The 24131-nt window shown below is 42.0% G+C and overlaps 1 protein-coding gene across 1 annotated transcript; it reads left to right on the forward strand.

Annotated features, from left to right (window-relative positions):
* Positions 1-36: 36 nt before the first annotated feature.
* On the forward strand, positions 37-21058 carry zgc:101569 (enoyl-CoA hydratase EchA19). Its single transcript, XM_004546469.4, has 7 exons — positions 37-425; positions 1298-1468; positions 5549-5640; positions 6258-6402; positions 18860-19009; positions 20195-20310; positions 20449-21058. Exons 1-7 carry the CDS (start codon positions 266-268, stop codon positions 20554-20556), a joined length of 942 nt encoding a protein of 313 aa, XP_004546526.1. The 5' UTR covers positions 37-265; the 3' UTR covers positions 20557-21058.
* The last annotated feature ends 3073 nt before the right edge of the window (positions 21059-24131 follow it).

Here is a 24131-nt window from a genome sequence, read left to right on the forward strand (position 1 = left end):
TTTAAGGCTCAGTGTCTCCCTCTGCTGTGTGTTTCCGGTTTTTACCACTGCAATGCACCAAGCTTGTGTGCGTCCCAGAACCTTTTGCATTTGTTTTTGTTTCAGTCGGGAAGGTAAAAGAGTTGCTCCTTGATAGCACAGTTCAATCGAAGCCAGCTTCGTCAAGTACAGCTGAGGTTATATTTTTGCTTTGAGATATTTTTCACTGAACTTTGTCGGGTTTTTTTTTTTTTTAAGTTTTTATTTAGACCTTCTAGGTTTTTTCATGCGAGTGTTAGCAATGGCGCTAAAACATTTGCGGACACTGACACCACTTTTAAGGTTTAATTGTCAGAGTAAAACATTTGGAAAAGACTCTATAAAGACAATTTTAGTTCCAGTAAAATCCTACAGCGCTCAGCATGGAGGCGAAGACACGGGAAGAGGTGAGAGGAAAGTGCAATCACATGATATGGACGCTAGGGGGCAGTAGAGGCTGCTAGTAAGGTGAAACAAGCTAATGAACAGCTGTGATTTAATCTTGGGGTATTTTTCAGTATTTATTTTATAATCCTTGTTCACAGCAGATGTTATTTATTTTTTTAGTTCCTAAGAGGAAAAAGTAATAATAATAATAAATTTGAGCTTTTTTTTTTTTATTTTTATTTTCCTTCCAAGAAGCCAGACTTTCTTGTCATTTTAAATTGCTCTTCTTGAGTAATCGGCCTCCAGACTTTATGAAGTTATTTCAGATAGCTGTGATTGCTAAAAGACATAAGTCTATGGCAAAACAGCTTTCTGTATGACCTCTGCAAGCGGGGTTGAGCGCACACAACACCGCTTAAAACGCTTCTTTTCCCTTGAAATCACTCTGGTAGTGTATGAGTGTAAAATGCGGTGTGAGACAAATTGTCTTTGTGCCTCACTTCACCGGGCTTTGTCATCCTCAGAATAGCCTGTGAGGTGAACACATCCAGTAGCTTCTCTCCTGGATGTAGTTTCCTCTGGGTGTGGTTGACGCTCGGTTTCCCGGGATGAACCTAAACAATGTCAGGTTGACTGCCTGCTGCAAGTTAAGGCCACAATCACTGGCACACACACACTGACCCAAAGTGCTCACCTCAACCCAGATGATATCTTTCAGAGCCTCGTTCACTGTCATTATTTTATCAACTCTGTCCACATAAGACAATTTACGTCCCATCTCCATCCCGCCTACTGTGAAGTTAAAGCTTAACGTCTCTGGGTAAGCCTCTTTCTAAGTGTTGTGGGCCGCACTGGTTTCTCCCTGTGCATCTTTCTCGTTCTCTGTCATTAGCTGCAGGTCAGACTGTGGTCTCGGAGAGAACGGGATCCGTGGTTACTGTGGCAATAAACCGGCCCGAGGTGCGTAATGCGGTGAACCAGGAGACAGCGAGGCGTCTGCTGGAGGAGCTGAAGGCCTTTGACAGTGACCCAGGCTTGAACGTGGCTATCCTGCATGGGAAAGGTAAGATAGTCCTGTGGGGAAGGTTGGGGCTTAAATTGAGGCAGCTATTTGCAGAAGCGTTACAGAGTCTTGTTAAGAGATTTTGTTAGTAGTAATCCTCCTAAGTGTCGCCCAGATTCTCATCCTCTTATTTATCTGTAATTAATACTTAAGCATGTCAGGCTTACAGCCGATCGTGAATATTAAGGAATATCTCTGTGAGCATTTCGCCTTAAAATGAGTTGATTTTCAAGCCGGGCAATAATTTTGGCTGAAGGGAAAAAACGCTGTGGCACCAGTGTCTGAGTGAGTAACCAACAAACTTTTAACTGGAAATAGAGAGGAAAAAAAAGTCTTAGTATTAATTCATTCTCTGTGTTTTAACAGTATTTATACCTTGTCTCATGTATTAGTTAAAAATGGAAACTTGGCTTCCTGCTCACAGAGAGCACGACTGTTTCATTCTTCATTCATTTGCTGTAACAGAAATATGCTGGATATAAAATTAGTTTTTTAAAAGAACATATTTAAAATTCTACTTTAATGTACCTTAGAGTGTAATTATTCTAGGAATGAGTTGTAACATCCCATATGGAAAAGAAATAGTAAAAACTTATATGTGATTACTCATGAAAGTGGCCACTTTCTCATTACTTTCATACATTGTTTTAGTAAGTATCCAAAACATACAAGTTTCATTATATCATTTTTCAAGGGATCTTATATCTGTTTTCACTCTTATATGCTTTTCATACAAGTTTCACACAAGACAGATACAAACTTTATAAGATTTATATATATCTTTTTCATATGGGATATTTTTTAAAATAAAGAAATAGTGCCCCCAGGTTTAAAGGCCACCATTAAAGAAACACTGCCTGGAAAGAAATGCCCATCTTTGTTAACTTGCTGAGAAGATAATGAGACTGACACTACACTCAGTGTCTGTAGAGGTAATTCTCCTCAGTCGCTGTGATTGTGAGTGATGTGACAACTACATCAAAGCAATGGAGAAAAACTGCAAAGGTAGAGCCATCAGTCTGTTAGCTTAGCATTAAGAGTGCAAACTGGATCAATGTCAGCGGATGCTGAGGGTCATAGTGCACAGCGGTGTTTCTGCACAGTCAATCACTACAAACCTCCAAACTTCATGTGGCCACAATGTAAAGCATCGAATACAGTGGCGTAAAGCACGCCGCCACTGGACTCTAGAGCAGTGGAGACGTGTTCTCTGGAGTGATGAATCACTCTACAAGCACTTCCTTCTTCTCCTCAGTACCTTCTATCTAACATTCACACTCCAATGAATGCATCAGGAGCAACCTTGCAAATCAGAGAGGGAGGCCATTTCCGGCCACAGTCTAATGCAGCTGTAGGATATAATGGGATACTCACTAAAAATGGACGTAACTTCTTTCCATCCCGCCTTAGCCCTTAATTTCTTCCTTACTTCCATCCTCAGCATTCATCCCACCTTCCCTCACATCCGCTTGACCCAGCTTTGCTACTATGGCTGCTTAGATCTCAACCAAACAGTGAGATGACTAGGCAAGAGTGCACTCGGTAACAACACACACACACCCACACTTGTAAGGTAGCCTGCACTATGTCAGCCGCAGATCCAAAATTATGCCACAGCTCCTAATGCTTCTAAAAATAATCATATCCCACACACTCCTTCCTTTGGTGGAAATAATGTCTTCAGTCTGGATCAACCTGTCTGCTCCGGCCTCTGAGCGTACACTCCAAAAGCCGGAGCATCTCCAGATGATGGCTGCTGATGGCGCTGTGAAATGAAAACAGTGTGTGTAACAGAGTAATTAGCTTTTATTAAACTGGTGAGCAATTAGCAGCACAGTGGGTAAAAGTCGCTCTGTCGTGATTCCCTCTACATCTGTAATCTGATTTTAATCATCGAACCACAGTTTCCTGTCAGCGGGCTGTCCCGTGTTCCTGCTCCAGGATAACTTGACGACTGACCTTCAGTGATGATTAGCAGTGCGTCTGTGCTGCGAAATGACAAGCGGGGAGTTTCTAGTTTCAACGTAGTGGTTCTGCAAACATAAGGAATCCATTTTGCTCAAATTAGCGCCGACACAGCTCTCATTCTTCAGCGTCCGAATGTGTGTTTTTAAACGTATGAAATTAAGAGTAATTGCTTTCAGCGGGTTTTGAATATGCTCGGACATATTTGGAGTGTTTGAGATTCGGATTTCTGTGGGAGTTTGTGGTTCAGGTGCAATCAGCTGTGTCACTGTAAGACCTGAACAGATGGAAAGACACTTTGAATGTTTTTTAATTTTGCAGTAGCTCCAGAGAGTGAGACAGAGGAAGGAGGCAAAGCTGGTTATTATGGGTTGGTCACGGTATTAACTAGTTGCTCATGTAGTTCATTCAGATTTATGAGGGAGGACATTAAAAGTTAGATTTTATTCTTAAAGAGAGGGAAGTTTTACTTTATCACAGAGAGCTGTTTCAGTTCAACTGCTGCATGGAACACCACAGCAGGTGAAGTACAGGTGTTTGCACATTAGCGGCTCTTATCAGCTGACTGTCAGTAAGCCGTTTACAATATTTTCTGCAGCTGTCCTTTCTCACGTGTTGCATACAGTAAGGAAACTGTCTGATTCAGGCATTTTAACACTACTGGATGTTCTCCATGTGTTTTAGGTGAGAGAGCTGCCTGAACACGGGCAGAGTGAAGTGTGGTTAGTGCACCAGACCATTCGCTTTTTTAGTAAACACTTTGCAGTTAGAGATTGGCTGATTCGCACTCTCATATGCGCGTCTTTCGGGTGCGTTCTAGAGAAGCAGTCAGCGGACCAGGATGTGCAACATAAAGCTCAGCGAGCTCAGTGAAATTCAGCCATCAATAATCGTTTTATTTTTGTTTCTGCTGCGATATGTCAAAATGCCATGTTGAAACCGAAAAAATTGCTTCATAAAAATGTAAGCGCACAATTATATAGTGATTTCTAACATATTTGGCTCGGAGTCACTAAAGAAGAGTTGGCGTGCCAGATTATGGAGCCAACATAATGGAGTAAGGCTCTTGTGTTTAGAGGCTGGTGGCTTTTTTTAGGTTGGTTTTTTTCATTTTTGTGCCATTTATAGTTGTTTGTTTTGTTAAAGTGAGGTGGCTGCTGCATTTCTGTAGCCCAGTGTTATTTGTCAGCATTGAAAGGTTTGGCTGTGATGGCCTGAAGAGAAGAGTTGAAGTTAAGGAGAGATGCTCGTGTGCTCTCAGGCTGAGATGTTAGTGTATAATACGATATCGGCTGTGACATCCTCAGGGATTTTATTTATTTGCCTTGATCAGGTTGACCAATGATGAGTTTTTGTGTGTTTTGTTTTAGTTAAATTCTTAATAAATAAATAAGTAAATAGAAAAAAAAAAGCTTCTTATTATCCCTGTGAAACTGCATCTTTTTGTAACTTCTGTGGAAACAAAACTGTTTCAATTCTCGTAACATTGATTCCTTTCTTCGGTAACAAACCTGAAGGTTTCCTTGTGATCTGTCTGTCGCTTCTGCTCATTTCCTCTTACAAGGACAAAGGAGATAAGGGTGCTCCTTCACAATGCTGCTCCCATAAACAGGGTGACACACTGTGTTTCTGTAATTGCCTTGTGCTGACCCACAGCTGCAATCAAAAGCTCCCAGTCGATGGGTGTTGCTTCCGCATGCATTCATTAAATTCGTTTTCATTACTGTTACATTACAGAGGGAGGAGGATTTTATGAGTCCCTGCCCGAAACTGTGACACAGTGTTTGTAGGCCTCTCGGGCAATGTTGTAATTACCACATGAATCCAACAGGAAGGGGCTGTGGTTGCAATATGTTACTCTTCTGTCGATGAGAATATGATGTGTGTGCATTTGCATGTGTGCGAGCACACGCGCGATCTGTGCCTATGCATCAGATTCTGCTTCTTTAGGGGGGAGAGAAGCATATGTGTGCCAGCCAGCCCAAAGCAAGCTGTGCTGTCCAAATTGTAGCGCTCAGACTCCAGCTCAACTTGTTGTTTTTTTCATCCTCGTCATTTTCCCTTCCTCTCTGACTTTCCAGCTGCCATACTTTGTAATTTTGCGGTCTCTTCCAGGAGGGAATTTCTGCGCTGGTTATGATCTGAAAGAGCTGGCCAATCACACAGGCCCCTCGAAATTGGAGCAAGATGTCACAAAGGGTCCAATGGTGAGTGGTGAGGGTTACGGTAGATGTATATTTCCTTATGATGTTAAAGGGTTTGAATAGAATGTATATAAAAATAGATTTAGGGGCTCATGTTGAATCATGGAAATACCTCGGTAACTACAGATGCATAAGCAGAAAGCCCTGGCTTCTCGTACAGTCTTGCCACTCGACGAAAGGACGAATCATAACACAAATGATGTACTGTAAGCCAGGAAAAGTGCAGGTCTGTAAGGTCTGTTAGGATCGCATGCAAAGGCTTTGGGATTGAGTGGACCTCCTGTGCAGAAAATTATAGCCTTATATCTCGTGCACAATACAAAGTGCTTCATTTGTTCAGCTACGGCCAGAACTCGGATCATATTTCAGCCCTTTGTTTGACAGTTTGAGAAATGAATTGGCAAATAAAATCTGGAACGTTTTCAGTGGATAAACCCCAAAAAGCATGAAGTGGATAGTGAAAACATACATACATAAATATACACAGACAACAATTTACACATTTAGTTCTGGGAATATTTGTTCCTCGTTGAGTGTGTGTTGATTGTAGTCATTTGGCTTTGCGTACGATGTAAGTGTGCGTGTATGTTTGCAGTCACTAATCCAGCTGTTTCCTCCAGGGCCCGTCCCGTTTACAGCTGTCAAAGCCCCTGATAGCAGCAGTGAGTGGTTTCGCTGTGGCTGGAGGGTTGGAGCTGGCTCTGCTGGCAGATCTGAGAGTGGTGGAGGAGAGCGCCGTCATGGGAGTGTTCTGCCGCAGGTTTGGTACGTCTAACACCCCACGCTGCTATTATCTCTTCTACTGCTTCAGTTACTACTGTGCTGTGCTGTATGGTCTGTCAACAAACTGGCGACTGTCACCACTACTGCTTTGTTTTGACAAAAAAACTAGATACTAAAATGTTCACCCTTTTAGCAGAGCCCTGCTCACAATCCAGACATTCAGATACCACCATGGCAGATACTGCACCTAATAATAGAAGTGGGGGGAGATTTTTGGTACCAGAATCTTTCTGGTTCTAGTCCAAATGGTTCTGACAATTATAGTCGAGCAGGCTTTGATTGCATGCAGGTATATAGTCAATTTGCTGAAAATGGATTCTCGAAGCTATTATCTATGGTCTGAAGAACAAATCCAGAGGTCTGGATGTTTGGTGGTTACGCTGAACCCCCAAAATACTTGCCAGTGTCCTAGAAGTCAGAAAATGTGGAGTGCCCACTCCAGGTCAGGGACTAATTGCTGCCCCAAGTGGAGGAGTTAAAGTATCTCGGGGTCTTGTTCACAAGTGAGGGAAGAGGGGAGCAGGAAACTGACAGATAGAAGTAAGTGTAAATGCAAATGCTATCGATTTACCACTCGATCTATGTCCCTAACCTCACCTATGATAACGAGCTCTGTGTAGTGACCAAAAGCATGAGTTCGTGGATACAATTGGCAGAAATGATAAGGGGAAGAGTTCAGTCATTTGAGGGGGACTCGGAGTAGAGCTGCTACTCCTCCTGACTGAGATGATCATGATGCCTCCTGGGTAAATGGACATGTCCTACTTGGAGGAGGCCCTTGGGGTAGACCCAGGACATACTGGAGGAATGACATTTTTTGGATGGCCTGGGAATGCCTCACTAAGCCCCAGATAAGGTGGAAGAGGTGGCTAGGGAGGGAGGGCTGGGTTTCTCTTCTTAAGATGCTGCCTCTCTAACACAGCCCTGGGTAAGGGGAAGAAGATGGATGGATGGAGGGATAGATCAATGGATGTCACCAGAGTCATTAGACAATAGCCAAAGCATTTCAGGTTATCCAGTGAGCTCTTATTGCTACTCTGCTAGTAGTGCTACTTCTGTTTGTGTGCTTTTTGTACACAACAAGCCTAATATTAGAAATATCACTGATGTCTTTACTTTAATATGACTAGTATTCATACTAAAATATATAATGATCAAAAGAAGCGCTGCAGCTGGCCGTTCTTAATTTCCTGCCACTTATAGTTGCAGTGCTATATCTATTAAACGCTTTACCAAAGTCGTAGGTGTAATGACATTAACAGCCATGCTTTCTCTCAGTTAATCCTGCTGCTGTTAATAATACCAATCCAAGCCTGTCAGTAGTAACACAAGAACCAGGGGGACCTATTTTTTGGCAGGCCATCTCTTTTTTCCCCTTCTTTTCTGTTTTTTGTTCTACCTCGTGTGTGTGTGTGTGTGTGTGTGTGTGTGTGTGTGTGTGTGTGTGTGTGTGTGTGTGTGTGTGTGTGTGTGTGTGTGTGTGTGCGCGCGCGCGCGCGCTCAGCTAATTATATCTGCCCGTGAAAGTGTCCTTGTGTTTTTCTTTGCATCCAAACATACATCACTCGTGTCCTAATGCCAGGAAGTTGACACTGTTTCTATTTTTCAACTCTGTTACTCTGTCCTGTGTTATCACCGAGCCTCCTCTTGTTTGTGTGCGAGGACGGAGGCAGCGCGATAACACCAGTGACCGTGACCTTTTGGCATCACGGCCAGAGTCTGCTGGGCAGTCTTGATAAGTAGAAGAGGAAGCAGCCAACTGCCAGGTTTCCACTGCAGGGCCAAAACAGGGCTTACATATTATTTATGTCACACAATTTCCTCATAAACAACATTTTCCCTTTTTGGCGTCTAGTAGCTTACAGGCAACGTTTGCATGCTGAGTCAATTCTACTTTTAAACGACCAAGCAGTACTTTAGAGCATCTGCTGTAAACACTTTAATCCTGATCCCATTGCTGGCTTCACTCGGTAAAAGTGGCTCGTGTTGGAGCATCGCAGCTTCTCTCATAGAGCTGTCACTCCTCTGACCGTGCTGCCGGACGGCTTAAAATCCAACCATAGTGTTTATAAATACAGCTGTTGTACTATAATTTACTGGGAGTACTAGATTTAGAGTGTAAACATGCATGGTTTATTATCCAAGCCTGTAATTTAACAGGGGAGCAGTGCCCTCATCTGCTGACCGACTATGCAGTTCATCCTCACAGACAGAGTAGTGCCATGTCCTGTGTAGGGAACACTCAGCTCTACTTGTTGTGTGTTTTTTATACATATTTTTTTAGTGTTGGATCCATTTTACTGTCATTATTTTTTCATTTCTGTTTCAAATGACTCTTGAATTTGTTTAAATAAATTTTTTATACCCATTGAAATAAGTCATGTTGTGACAAAGTAATTTTTTTCTTTACATGATAATTAAATAAAAAAAATAAAAAGATCTATGTATATATGTAGTCTTCCATGCTAGTAGATATGGGAGGGACAAGTGGTGTCCGGTGACACCGACCAATTTGTTTAATAGCAGCGTTACCTAGTAAACTAAAAAGATATCACCAATAGCTGCCAGCAGAACAAAAGCACTGTCCTCTTCGTGTTTTGGTTGCACAGTCAGACCTTCAGCGTGGTAAATGTGGCAGACAGAAGGCAACCGTCAAAGCAAGGCTCATGGCGAGCCTGCACTACCATAGACTGTCATTATTCTGCAGCCTTTAATGTCTTCTCACGTTACTCAGTGTTGGAGTCTGTGCAGCTGCTTGTGCTTAACATTTTGTCAAGATTTGTTGTCATGCAAACTATTTATTAGTGTTACACTGGGCTAAGTGATGAGCGGATCAACAGCACAAGTGTCCTGGTGATGTGTTTAACCCACATATCAACGGCCGCTGCATCCATCCAGGTTTGAGCCCTAAATGCTGGAAGAAGCAAAATGGCAGAAAAACACTCAATGAAAAATTCGCTCCTTCACTAGCAGGAGATGCTAGCTGACCCGCTAAATGGGGAGCTCCTCATACCCAGCTTATATACTCATGCTGAATGGAGTCGGCTGGACTGGCCTTACGGGAGACAGATTGGCACCTGTGCAATACTACACAGCATCCATCCAACCATCCATTGGATCCATAGTTTACTTGTTTATGCATTCACAAGATATCCCAGGTTCAATTGCAGGAGGGTGAACAAATAAGTTTGGGATTGCATCAGGAAGGGCATCTGGCATTAAAAAAAAAATGGAGTGACCCTCTTTGGTGACCCCAGAGAGTAAAGCAGCAGCAAGTAGCAAATTTCATTTTCTAATTTCTGAAAAAGAAAAAAAAAACATTGTAAAGAGTAGAAATGATGCAAAAGTTGTCATTTCAACAGTGGGTTCGGTTTGTCTCTGAAAACAAGCTTTCTTAAATGTTTTTTAGAAATATCGGCCTCCACTCTGCACGTCTCATCAGCAACGAGACGAAGCCGACATCTGCGCTCTTCCTTCATCTCAGAACTATGTTTGGGAGGCAGAAATGAGCATTACTGCGGTGTCGACACATTAAGTTACACATTTCCTCCCAGTAATTAATTCTGAGCCTCATATTTGATTGCCACATATTTTGTTTGTCAACACATTAGCGTCGTTTCCTTCAGCTTAGCCGAAACCGCTGTGGTTTTTCATTCAGATGTTCGTTTAGCAGAAGAGCGGTTTTACTGTGGCTTCACCAGTTTTATACTCACTTTCTGCATAGCTTAGGCCTCCCTACCAACATTTCCTCTTCCTTAAACCCGTAGGTGGTGTTTTGTCTGTTTTTTTTTCTTAAATGAACATGTGGGTGAAGGAACATTAGATCCAATGGGGCTTGACAAAAAGCCGCTTTTTAGGAGTTCAATTTTTAACACACAAAAAAAGAGGCTTAACATTAAAGTTTAAAAATCTTCTAACGCTAACGCTAAACAATTTAAAAACCAAACTTCCCAAGCCTTTCACATCAAAAGTACTGCTGTTCTGCCGGGCGCACTGTTTATTTAAAGATCCTGCGTTTCTTAGTGATTATTTCCTTTTAATGGTCGAATTCTGTAACCGTTTTTTGGGCCAGGCACAGATGGCAGCAGCCGGAGGGAATCCCTGGTGGTTTTGGAGATGAAAAACCCTCAGAGGCTCGCTGCGCTGCTCTGATGTGGGCCAGCGGTTACCGCAAGGATCTGACAGTTTTCTGGCATGTGATTGGCTTCCAAAACCTGTGGCTTCCTGTCTGGGGCACCTCTGCCCCGCCAAGGAGGAAATGAGAAGGAGGAGATGGTTGCGTCACAGGAATCTGGTGTTGGTGTCTGCTGCTCTTTGAATTTTCAGCCCTGAATGAGAAACCATGCCACTTACCTAATTCCCTCATGTTATTTTGGTTCCTTAAACCAGAGGAACATAACAAAGGGAAAAAAAGAAAGAGTTGGAGTAGGAAGTGGAAAATAAAAATACTTCACTTGTCTTAGTCTTTGTGTCTAACTAACTTGGGACCCGTCCTACACATAAACCAATCCATTTTAAGCCTGTGTGTTCCTGCATGGGTAAGGCGGATTCTAATTAAGAAACAAGAAGCCAATAATTGAGGGACACAGATTTATTTTTTAAAGTGAAGCTCTAGATTTAATGAGGCTTGACAAAATGCATTATCACAATAGTTAATAGTTTAACTCTATACCCCCTGAAAGCCTCTTAGGAGTAATCACTGAAGATAGTGAGGGTGGAAAAACCTAGAAACTATTCTAATATTCAGCCAACAACATCTTTATTGATATAAACTGAGGTGCCAGTGGAGGTCGTCAAACGTCGTCTTTATGGGTGGAGAGAGTTAAAGGTTAAGGGGAAGCTTGTTCCCTGTTAGATCTTATCGTGCACAGCACTTACATGTGATTTCGCCCTTTTTCTGAGCTGCTACACCTTCTGCCATTTTCATGGCTCGAGGCCCCATTTACAGCCTTGGTGGTCTTGTGTAATAGCCCTCTGCAAACTAAACAATACGCAGCCCTGGTATTAAATCAGTGGGCTAAACACATGAAATCAAGTTAGCTGTGTGGTGCTCATTTCTGACCCTGCCCAACTCAGTTATTTTCCTCGATTCCCAGTCAGTATTTCAAAGCGAGCTTCCAATTGAAGGTCTTGTCCATTTAGTCTGGAGTTCTCCGGAAATCGTTAATCCACATCAAACTTAATCGCATTACCCTCATGGGAGGCCATTGTAGTGGGTTTTGCTTTGATGTGGTGAGGATGCCAGCAGCACCAGGAGCAAACCAGAATGCCCCAGTGTGTCACGTTTCACACTGTTTGGGGTTATTAGCAGCTAAAGAGTGGTGGGTGTGTTGCCTTATTTCCTTTTCGTGGGACCTGGTACCTAACTCATGCTAACGATGATGAGTTGATGCCTAGAGCTTTAAGAGTGATGGGCCACCTCTTATTTCGGTATAGTTTGTTTGGAAAATGGGGAAATAGGTGCAGAAATGTATTGAAATGTGGAAGGATACATGGATTCATAGTATTTAAGAAAAAACCAGCTTGAAAGTCGATGTTTATTTGACCAACTTTATTCTTCAACGCAGCCTGAACTCTTGTAGTCGAGCTTTCTTCTCATTTCTTTAAGTAGTGTTAAGGAATCTTTATCCAGGCTTCTTGAAGGACATTCAAAGCTCTTCTTTGGATGTTGGCTGGCTTTTGTTCTGTTCTCTGCCAAGATGATCCCACACTGCTTCAGTAATCTTGAAGTCCCTGCTCTGGGGATGTCAGTCCATGACTGATCTGTTTTACTGTCCAGGTATGTTTTACTGCATTAGCAGCGTGTTTGGGATCACTGTCATGCTGAAAAATGACCTCTGTACATACTGACCCACAATGTGAACCAAACATTTCAGATTTGGATTCATTGCTCCATGAGACCTGTTGCCACTAATTTTCAGTCCAGTTCTTGTGTAATTTGAAGACTAAAACCTTTTTCCTCCTGTTTCCTTTCCTTAAAAATGGCTTTTTGATAGCCACACCTCCTCCAATGTAATAGCTTGATAGTGCGTAAACAATATTATTGCTGTCAATCTGTGTTGTCTTTGGTATTTCTGTAGATTCAAATAAATAAATGGTAACAAGTTATGTGTTTTTACAACAGTGTTTGTAACAAAGTGCCTGAAATACAATTTTAATTGTATTTTTTCATTTTTCTTTTAAAATTGGTCCTTTGAGTCTGAGATGTTTTCTTATGCTTGATTGATTTATAGGTCACTATTAACTAGGGATAGGTACCGGTGGCCGGTGCCATGATGGCACCGGTTCTGACATAAACGGTAGTAACCAGACCGAAAAGCAGCGCACATTTCGGTGCTTTATTTCGGTGCTTTTTTTTCCTGAGCTGTGATACACTTCTAGCCAATCATTTTACGTTTCCCAGGATAGTAGGCGGGTCCAGGTACGTACGTTCTTTTAGAGCAGAGCTACAGATTAAAAATGTCCAAGGCGAAGCGGTCAAAAGTCTGGCTGTACTTCACAGCAAAATATGCAAACTCAGCAGCAACAAGTGCTTTAAGCTGATACTGTGATACTGTCTAAGGAGGTAACACCAAGAATCCGATGAAACACCTGGCGACGCATAGCGTTTTTTTTAAAAGCCGAGAAATGCGCCGTATTTGATAGCTTGCTGCGAGACCTCACACTGTGCACGTTGGGTGAGTTGCCAGTTATTGGACCGGAGCAACATCCCCCAAAAACCCAAAGAATAGAGTCCTGGCCCGTAGCCCTGCCAGTGTAACAGAAATGATGAGGATGATGATGGCAGCAGCAGCCGTTCTTCTCTGCGTGAGTCGCTTAATGTTGTCCGTGTGTAATTTACGTTGAGTAGGCTAACCACGTTATTACATTAATGCATGTAAGGTGAACTAGCAAACATCATCATAGCTACATGCGGCTGTCTTCTTGTTTGATGGCAGATACTCCCTTCACCCTGGACAAAAAGGCTAAAATGACCAAAGAAAAAGTGGGAAACAGTTAAACATGAGAGGTTTTTGGACAAAGTTTGTGTTTTTTTCCCCATTGTTTAAGCACTGCTTCCAGCCAAGAGTCATACCATATATGCCCCATAGCTGCAGAAAAGGCTAACATTGTTATCTTTTTACAAAAAACAAACAAACAGCTGAACATGAGAGGTTTTTGGACAAAGTTTGTGTTCTCCATTCTTTAAGCACCGGCACCGTTTCAAAAGTACCGATTTGGCACCGGTATCGGATAAAACCTAAACGATACCCATCCCTACTATTAACTGACCGAAAAAAGAAAAAAAAAATTTCTCTGATGATCAAGTACAAAATCCAGACTTTAACACTTTAGTACTGTTAATATAAAACATCGAACAGCCTTTAGAAATCCCGGAAAACTATTGCTCAAGATCACTTTAAAAAATGACATCAAAGTCTGGCCTCTTGGAAACAAAATACAAAGAAACGAAGGGTGGCTGAAGATTGTTAAACAGTGCTTTATATTTGTCCTTTTAACGCTTTGAACCAGAGTTATATCTTTTATGAGACGAGAAAAGATATAAAGCCGTTGTTCACAGATCGTTAAAGTCGGTGTGCATTTCTGTTAACTGTCCTTTTAAGTAATTCATGGTCAATATACAGAAACATCTCGAGTTACAAGCGGAAAAATATTTTTATCGCTCTCTAAATGTTGCCTCGTGTCATTAGAACACATTCGATGATTACTCAGAATTGCTTTTTCTAAGTAATGTTATGACATTTTTATACAAAACTATGATGACTGGAAGGCAACACATTTCAAAGTCTGCAGCAAGAAGATAAAAGAGCAGATATCATCTGTCCTCTAGACTTTTACATATCAGTCAGATAAGCAGGAAGAGAACTCACTCTTCTGTCTGGTTATTAAACAATAGGCACTGCTGATTCATTCTTATCCCTGCTTTGAACAAAAAAGGGAGCTGACTGCTTTTCAAACATCTGGCTCATTACTAAGGACCAAAGATGACAAATCCACATCGTATTTTTATCTTCAGCATCAGGATCGTTGCTCAAACGTCCCCCCCACCACCACCTTTAAAGAGGATCTCCACCACAGCCTGCCTCTTTCAAGCCAAACATACCTTTTTAGTTAAAAACTGCTTCTGAGCTCCTATTCATGTGGGACAAAGCGCAGGTCTGTCAAACAGGACACATCAGAGACGGGACTATCAGAGAAAGAGGGGTGGAGTGGGGCTGCCAAGGGTGGAGGTGCTGGAGACGGCTGCTGTGGATAAGAAGGGAGATCCTTCCGGTAGCTGATAGCAGCGGTGCCAACAGCAGCACCAAAAGACAGAGACTAGGGGGTCAACCTGGTCTTTATCTGCTCTTCTTTGAGTCGGGCTCTGTCTTCTTCTGGCCTTATTTAAGCTCAGCGTGCTTCTCGACTAGCGTGCTTGTCTGTGTCACTCTACTGACTTCCTGTTTCTGTCTTTTCCTGCAATCAGATTGATAACACTGGGGTTAACAAGCAGCACAATCTTCTCGTTATTTCTCCGTCACTGAGGACTGTAGCAGTGACTCCCAACAAACGGGGTCATTTAACCCATGCAAAGACTGTTAAGGAGCTCATTTAGTTGAAAAGAAATGTATCCAAGTAGGCAAAATGGATATCAACACGCCTTCTCAGTAAAGGACTGTGACTTTTAGATCAAAACAAACTAGGTTTAGGCGGCCACAGTACAACCTGCATTACTCAGAACCTGCATTTCACACAAACTCATGGAATGAGGGAACACTGAAAAGAACTGAGTGAAATCTCATCTTTGCGGACAGTGTAGAAACCCCCTCCCTCACTCGTCTAATTACAGTCTTCAGCCTGTGAGAGCACCATATGTGCCGACTGTCTCAACCTGGACCAGGCCCCTGGATTGGTCGCACATGTATTGGCGCTGGTATTCCGTGTATTCCAGTGTAATTTATTTGAACGACACGGAGAGACAGAGGAGCTCACCGTGTATGAATAGAATCGCATTATTTCCATGACTCTCTGCAGAATGAAAGAGGGGGAGGAAGAAAAAATTGAAAGCTCGCACGATGATTTGGGGTTATGAAAACATGTTCTACACATGTGCTCTCAATAAGAGGCGGTCAAACAGAATCAGTGACTTGGAGGAATTAGGGAGTTGGGATTGTGGTGTGGAGCTTGGGAGAACTGAATGGTAGAAAGTGTGCCAGTTGCAGCTGGTGCTCTTTAGAAATTAGGACTGATGCCAGAAGTTTACGGTACCTTGCAGCGTTCCCTCTTATTTTCACCCGATTTCTCTCCGCTGGACGCAGTAATAATGCAAATGTGTCCATTGAGACTAAGAGTAAAGAGGAGTTTTCTTGCACTGATGTAAAGAAAGTCAGTAGTGTTTCATCAGCTGTTTCCACACAACTTGAGCGACTTTTAATGAACATGTTGCACACAGCACAGCAGCCTGCATTCACTTTAATCTCGTTCAGTTAATTAATATTTATTTAAAGATCATTTTTTTCAGGAACTTCAGGCTTTACTCCAGACTGCTTATCATTCAAGTATTGTTTTTATTTGTTTTATTCATTGCAAAAGAATGAAAGGAATAATTTTAAAACTTATCAGATCTCAGTGGGAGAAAATCATGCTGGATATCTGCACTAATATAGACTGGGTAATATGTTAGGAATGAAAGGATGACACATTGTTTTAGGCAGATGAAAATGATGACGCTACAGAGGGCTGAACTCAAAGACGTCCATGAAATCAAGTTGAAAAGTGATGCAGCAGGCTAGTCCATTTTGAAAAAATTGTAATTGCAGGAACGGCATCAGATGGGCAGAAACATAAAGAGGTGTTGTCTTGGATTTAGGTCAGGTGAGCGTGGGGGCCAGTCAGTGGAATTAATTGCTTTCTCCTCCAGGAACTGCCTGCATAATCTCGCCATATGAGGCTGGGCATTGTCGTGCAGCAGGACCCACTGCACCAGCGTAGAGTCTGAATGGGTCCAAAGATGTCGTCTCGATACTGAAGGGAGTCAGGTGGCATTTCCTACCCCGTAGATGTCTGTGCGTCCCTCAGTGGATTTGGCTTGTGTTATCCACGGCTTCTCAAGACCCTTTCACATCTGTCACGTGTGTTTAGGGTGAACCTTCTCGCATCTGTGAAAAGCACAGGACACCACTGGTGGACTCTGGTATTCTATAGCAAATGTTAATTGTGCTCCATGGTGCTGAGCAGTGAGCACAGGTCCCACTAGAGCAGACCTTCCCAAAGTGTGGGGGCGCAGAGCCATGGCAGGGGGGGCACGGTATGAAAAAGGGGGGGAGGGGTGGAGAAAACGCTTGGACACTGCTAGCACGGGGCGCCCACAGAAACGCAAAGCAGGAGATGAAGCATCGCTGAATATGTTTCCAAACCAACTTCATTCTAAGCCAAAGACTAGAAAATATGGTGAAGCAAATCTGCCCTTTGGCTTCACCTGCACAAGTGCCGAGGTAGGTCTCCCCTGCAGAACTGGTTTTCACTTTGTCGAGAGCAGCGCTGGGCTGTTTAAATCACGGACAAAGTTGTGATTTTTAGTTCACAAACCCTTGTTGTAATGACTAACTACTCCTGACATTTTGGAGATGTTAGCTCTTTATACAGTAAAGCTACAGCGGGATACAAATAACATCAGGCTGATCCTGCCACGATTTGTCCCCCGGTTCAAATCACGGACAAACAGGATCCCACAGCTGTTTATGTTTTTAAACCCATTTTGCACAGAGAGGCCTTTTTTGATTTGATTGCAATGTTGAATATTATTACACAGAAGAAGAAAAAAACAACTACATGTAAAATAATCACACCGTGACGCCTCTGCCTTTCTAAATGGAGGGACAGAAACTGAGTGTTTATATGTAAGCTGTAAAACCTGCAGTCAGATTAACAGTAACAGTATTTTGTCTCTATCTGCCATTTTGCAATCCATCTCATGTAAACAATAACGTGGCGCACAGCGTGACGTGAAAAAAGGCACATACCTTTGTTGTTGCGTGACGAACTCTGTATTCCTCGTCCACACGTAAACGCAAAAAAGAAGTTTTAAAAAATCTCCGTTTTCGGTGATTCGAAACGCCGTTTACGTGTGGATGAAACAGTTGCGTTTTCAAAAATCCCCGTGTAGGTGCGGACGCAGCGTAAAAGAGTTAGTAGTTTATTTTATTACTACCTGTAATTTATTGCAGGTTACTTGTATTTGCTTAATTGCTTACTAAATATTTGAGGTGTGAAATAAACCGCAATGGAGCAAAATATGGGTGTGTGTGGTTGGAGGGCGTGTGCGTGCGCGCGAACATTTTTCTTGTAAAACAAAGGGGGGCCCAGCAAAAAAAGGTTGGGGACCGCTGCACTAGAGGACGTCGGGGCCTCAGGCCACCCTCACGAAGCTTGTTTTTGATTGTTTGGTCAGAGATATTGAAACCAGTGGGGTGTTGTCATCTTGTAGCTCTCTGGCAATGCTCATCATGTTCCTTAAAGCACAAAGGAGCAGTAGTGGTCATGCTGATAGGTTAAGGGCCCTGTTGAGCTTTTCTGACTGTTTTTTCACTAGTTTTGCATTTGGCTAGAGTCATTGTCACTACTGGTGGCATGAGGTGGATTTCTGGATCCTACAGCGTTTGCACAGCTAGTCCAGCTCCTCCAGTCCAACTCCTCTAAAGGAGTACATGCTGATGGGATGGCCCTGCTGATCGGTTAGGACCTTCTATGGCCCTGTCCAGCTCTCCTAGAGTAACTGCCCATCTCCTGGGATCTCCTCCGTGCTCTTGAGACTCTGCTGAGGGACAAACCAGAACAAACCTTCTGGCAATGGCATGTTGGACTGCCTGTGGAACCTCTTTAGCATCCAGGTATCACCTCATGGTATGAGTAGTGACAGTAGCCTAACCAAAAGCAAAGCTAGTGAATAAAAACAGTCCCAAAGATGAGGAGGGAGAAAATGTTGGTGGCCTCCACCTGTAAAACCCTTCCTGTTTTAGAGGTCCCGTTGTTGCCCCTCTAGTGCACCTGTTAATTTCATTCACACCAAAGCAGTTCAAACTGATTAACAAGCCACTTAACTGACCAATATCCCTGAAGTTTAAATGATTGATGCTTTACTCGTATTAAAAGGTTTTTTTAACGGGATTTTTTTGAGCAGTGTAATTTATTGGTTAGATTTTGTTTATTTGGTCTAACGTCAGGGAAAAATGGAAAGAAACTGTATTTAATGCACCATTTAAAATGTCACAGTAGGAAATGTTTCTTTGATGAAACATAAATGATTTATCAGTTTTCTTCAGACTTATTCAGGAGTAATCAGATGAGTATAACAAGGTGTTATGTACTGTCAAAGTAAAAGGAAGCACAGCAGTAGAACTAATGCCTTTCATGCACAGTAGGCTCAGATATATATTTTATATTTGAAATCCTTTTCTAGGTGTTCCACTGATTGATGGTGGCACGGTGCGCCTCCCACGTCTAATTGGTTTATCAAGAGCACTTGACCTGATTCTGACTGGACGGCCAGTTGGAGCACAAGAGGCTCTCGCATATGGACTGGCCAATAGAGTTGTTCCTGATGGCCAAGGTATGTAAATTGAGTGTTTTAGCAACATCATTTTGTGAGTTAGTACAAGATATTAGACCTCAGCATCCCAGCACTGAGTATTTAAAATTATCAAGCACCAAAATGTTGCTAAAAATACTTGAAGTGATTGTTTTTTAACTTTTATTATTTAATCATAAATTTATAAAAAATTCAATTTTGTATAACGACAAATCACACTAGTCACATCAGGCACCTTGAGGTGCTTTATTGTAAAGGCCTTATAATAATACAGAGAAAACACCAAGAACCAAATAACCCCCTATGTGCAAGCACTTGGTGACAGTGGGAAGGAAAAACCCCCGTTTAACAGGAAGAAGCATCCAGCAGAACCAGGCTCAGGGAAGAGGAAACACTGGGAACTCTGGGAAAAGTTCTTGCTTTAAAAGTGATAACAGATACTCAATATTAGATTTTTTTTTACTTGAATTAAAGCCGTAATTAAAGCTTTAATTACTTCTTGATTGACTGATTTAAATCTGATTGTGTTGTTGTACAGAAGCAAAAAGTGACCTTGTCCAAAAACTTATGGTTCTGTCTTTAACGCGCTACATGGATGGAGCTGGGTTAGGTTAAGCAGGCGCTGTGGCTTCAACGCCACACTGGAGCTATAAATCCTCATTAGTGCTGTCTCCTTCCCTTCAAACGGCCGTTTCAGGATTAAGCTACACACACATTTCAATGTGGCATTTCCTGTGTTATATTAATGCATAAAGTCTCTTCTATGCTTAAATCCAAAAAAAGCATCTCCATGTGGTCTTCATGATTCCCCCTCCTCCATCCTTAGATGTTAGAAGAAGATTAGCTAATTCTTTTAGGAAACACTTCTTCCCACAATTGCCTCTCCGAAGGATGATCACTTAGCTCAAGTTTAACATCAGAGGAAAGCGAAGAAGTAGCACTTCATCATGTAGAGAGGCAGATCAGAGTGTGCCATCATGAGGTGTAGTTTCTTTTCCAAATGGCTGATCTGGATGTGTCCCAGTGCTTTCATGTGAGTGAGGAGGCAAAGTGACGCGAAGGCCCAGTGGCAGCATTAAAACACATTGAAATGCAGTACGTTGGGGATCTTTGTGTATTCGCTGTGTTGGGAATGGACACGTTTCCTAACATATGGACACTGCACATGTTTTCACTGTGTTGATTGAGTTCATGTTGCAACCACAGCTTTACAGGCGGCGCTTGAGCTAGCAGAGCACATCAGCTCCTTCCCTCAGCAGTGTCTGCGAGCCGACCGTGCTTCAGCCATGTACGGCTGCTATGACGCTCCATCTTTCACACAGGTAGGCAGATCCATATTTACACATTTTGATGGGATAATAGCTTAAAATGAGTTCACGGTTGTTAATGGCGGAAGGGTTGTAGTATAAAGGAATAAAATGCCTTTATGTAAATACATGTACATTTTTTTTGTTGTCCAGGCCATGCAGTATGAAATCGACCATGGGATTCCTGTCATCCAAGCAGAAGCTGTTGCCGGGGCACTCAAATTTACTTCTGGAGTAGGAAGAGGAGGAAAGTACTCCTAGGATTTAGCTTGCACTAACCTTATGAAGTGTGACCACAAACTGAAAGTATTTTTTTATGTCTGTACTCACTTCTGATCTGCTTTAAAAGCAATTACAGTTGCAGTGAAACCCAATAATTAAGCTCAATTTAAAAGAAATACAACTAATGATAATATCTTTCTACCACTAATATCGTCTCTTTGGTTTAAAATTTACTATGTTGTGAGTTGCACTTGTGAGCAGCTCAGTGGAGCGGTGGCTGTCAACAAGTTTTTGAAAATTACTGCACTGTCTCCAGACATAATTTTAGAGTTGGTGTTAGTAATTTGAAATGCACAAAGTGCACATGCTGCACGGCCCACTTTCTCCCTCAGTGATGTTTTCAGATGTTTATGAGGGGAATTCGACTTTCATTTCTCAATGTAAAACACAATAATCCCCTAAACTTCCCCCAAATTCAAAAATGTGTCGTATGAAAAGCAACATATAATGTTTACTTTTAATAAAATGAGAGCTTACCTGATTTTCTCTGTTGTTTCTAACACCCTGTGGACTGATTTCTACGTGAAGGACCAATTCGCAACCATCTGCCAACCAAAATATGAATATATATCCCTGACTCTTTGGCAAATGGTTGCTGGAGATTGATGGCGGTCACCGGGAATTCAGTAGTCCCAATCATATAGGCCTAGAGACCAGTCAGTGAGCCTCTGAGAACCACTCATCGCTGGGAAAAAACATGTTAGCTGAAGCGCAGAGGGACAACTTTTGCTTTGAAGGCAAATGTTCTGTGTTTCAAGTGTGTATTGCACTTTTTCTACCACTTGGCGAGATCTTAGCTAGCTTACTTGGCTATTTGCAGACAAGTTTGCATCTTCTACGCACTCTACGGGCGACTACAGGAATTTACTAGTGACCAAAGCAATCATAAGGAGTTTTTTTTGTCACAGCATCTTTTTTGTGACCAATTGCATCTAGAAACCTCCAGAAACCACTGAACAACCACATTTTTGTGGGGAATAGACATTTTCAATGTATCACATTCAATGTTTTTTCTCTGTATGTATTATTGTAGGGTCTACCTTAAAATATAAAGTGCCTTGAGGGGACTTTTGTTGTGATTTGGCGCTATATAAATAACATTGAATTGAACTGAATGTGGCAGACAACTCTTGAGGAATTAGGAAGATGTCTTTTAGCATTGAGATCACCTTTACTGTTTGTGCCACTGCTGGAGAGTCATATGACCACAAAACGACTCCAACTCAAAAGACTAACAAGATGTCGAAAGAAGCAAACCTGCAGGAGCTCGCAGTTGCTCCTTCGACTGAAGAAACACTTGATAACTGGGTTAAGGTGTCTGCTTGCATGCGTGTGGGTGCGTGTGTGATTTAGCAACTGTAGCAATACAATTACTGCAGAAAATTTAGCGCTTATTATCAGGTCTGTGCCAGGTTAAGCATTCCTGTGGCTTTGGCGCATACTTCCCCTTAATTTAGCATGTTGGAGATTCTTGAGAAAAAAACAACTTGGTTCTCTCTGCATGAAAGTTTGTTTGAACTCCTCAGTGACCTCTTAAATAAAAATGTCTCATGGGAAGATTTAAAGGAGTATATAGATGTGTATGTGCGTGTGTGCGAGAGTAAAATAGAGACAGACAGACAAAGACCTCATTAGGTCTAGGAGGTGTCCTGTCTAGACAGTGTGATGACAGGACACAGAACTTCTGTTTAATGTTTCCTCCTCCCTCTGCTTCCAATTCACCCAGCATGCACACATATCACCTGCGCTGCCTCGGGGAATGCGCACACACACCCTCACACACACACAACATGTCAAGGGATATCTTTTCATATTATTTTAAAGTAAATGTGTGCATGTGCGGCTTGTTATGCTGGTTGCTATGAAAGCTCTGCGAAAGACAAGAAGAGCTATGAATTGTTTTTGGGGAGCAGGGTAGTGTTTGTTTATTGAGACACATGCCTAAAATTAATGGTCCATAAAGACTTTAAATCATGGACTTCATGGTGTTGCCATCGGCTGATTCATAAATGAACCCTTTCCTTTCATGCTTTTATCCTGACTCGTTCCCTGTTTCTCTGTTTAACACTCAAGCCAAAAAAGCATCTTTTAAAAAAAAAAAACTGGAAGGGAAAAAAGTCACCATTCACAAAATCGTTCCCAGTGAAAGGGTTACTTTTATGTGTCTGTGTGCTCAAACTTGGCTTAACCCACAGCCTGTGTTATAAATCAGGACTTAGCTCCAGCTCAAATAAATGAGATCTTGGTTTCCAAGAAAAACTGAAAAAAGCTGATAAATGACGTCCGCGGGACAGCTGGTTCTCCGTCAGCGCAGCACAGCATCTTTAGCCCTGCTTCTGTTATTTCAGAGATGGATCAGTTTGCGTTTCAAAACACATAATTTTATGTGTGACAAGTCTTTCTGGATTATTTTCATGTTGATTAGGCGGGATAAGTGTTTTCAACTATTTCCAATCAGGAGAACTGTGTAGAGTGAATATAGCGAATAGACAATGACATTTGAAAAACACGCCCTTCCCCAATGTTAGGTTTTCTTTCAGCTGTATGGGATTGATGGTGTGGTATTTAGTCTGGAAGCTCCCCAGCAGTAGATGTGTGAGTGTATGTGTCTGTTTGTGTGGTGGTGGTGGTATGTGTAGCTTTGATGCTGGATCTCACTCTTCACGTACAGATTAGATAAGCTCTGGCAGCAGCAGTAGCAGAGACTCAGAACGATATGGACACCTTTGGACCTTATCACCCGGTCCATCACAGACTGAAGGGACCAGGAAGACATAACACAGGTTAGGGGGAATGGAGAGAGGGCAGCAAAAGACAGAAGAGGAATTTTAGAGAATTCCTTTTCCGTTTCTGGAGCACGTTTAGCCGAGTTCTGTTAGGCCGGTTCTGAAATACCACAGCAACATATTATTTAGTACACTAAAATAGCATGTGAGATTTTTTATTTTTTAGTACATCCAAATGCATGAGGTCCATGCTATTTTCAATGGAATATTAGAGACTATAAAAGCACTAAATACTACAGCAGCACATTGCAGTGAATTTGTGACACATATAGGAGACATAGGTGGCTAAGGTATAATGTTAAGCACTATATTTTATAGGGTTTAAATGTATGACTTTAATTCGCAAAGTATTAAAATTGCTTTATCGAGTCATCTGAAGTGAGGAAGTGAAATAATGTGCCAGAAAAGAAGCATACCTACTATTATTTACAAAAAACTTAAATAATAGAGAACAGGTGAGTGTATTTGTGTATGGTATGGCACTTAAAAATACTTTTAAGTAATTAGTGACCAATATCGTTCAAATCACAACAAATACTCTGTCTTTGAACACTTTTGATTTGAATTTTGACTTGAATTTCAGGGGAGTTAAATCGCAAAGGTTCACCTCTAAGAACAAACTCTTAGCTGTGACCGTGGGCAGCTGTTGTTTCATCATCATTTCATTCACAAAAGAGCCTACAGAGCTGAGTGAGAGATATCATTAAGTTACTGTCCTATGAGGAGCAGGGAGCTGACCATGCATGTGAAGTAAATCCAGAACTGGAG

The sequence above is a fragment of the Maylandia zebra genome, linkage group LG9 (genome assembly GCF_041146795.1).
Source record: "Maylandia zebra isolate NMK-2024a linkage group LG9, Mzebra_GT3a, whole genome shotgun sequence".
NCBI lineage: Eukaryota > Metazoa > Chordata > Actinopteri > Cichliformes > Cichlidae > Maylandia > Maylandia zebra.

What these genes read in the sequence shown, in the direction of transcription:
- zgc:101569 (XM_004546469.4), top strand. Translation starts at nt 266, where the DNA reads ATGCGAGTGTTAGCAATGGCGCTAAAACATTTGCGGACACTGACACCA. An exon ending in GGCTATCCTGCATGGGAAAG is followed by an intron (nt 1,469 to 5,548) that starts GTAAGATAGTCC and finishes GGTCTCTTCCAG; the next exon opens with GAGGGAATTTCTGCGCTGGT. An exon ending in AGTGTTCTGCCGCAGGTTTG is followed by an intron (nt 6,403 to 18,859) that starts GTACGTCTAACA and finishes ATCCTTTTCTAG; the next exon opens with GTGTTCCACTGATTGATGGT.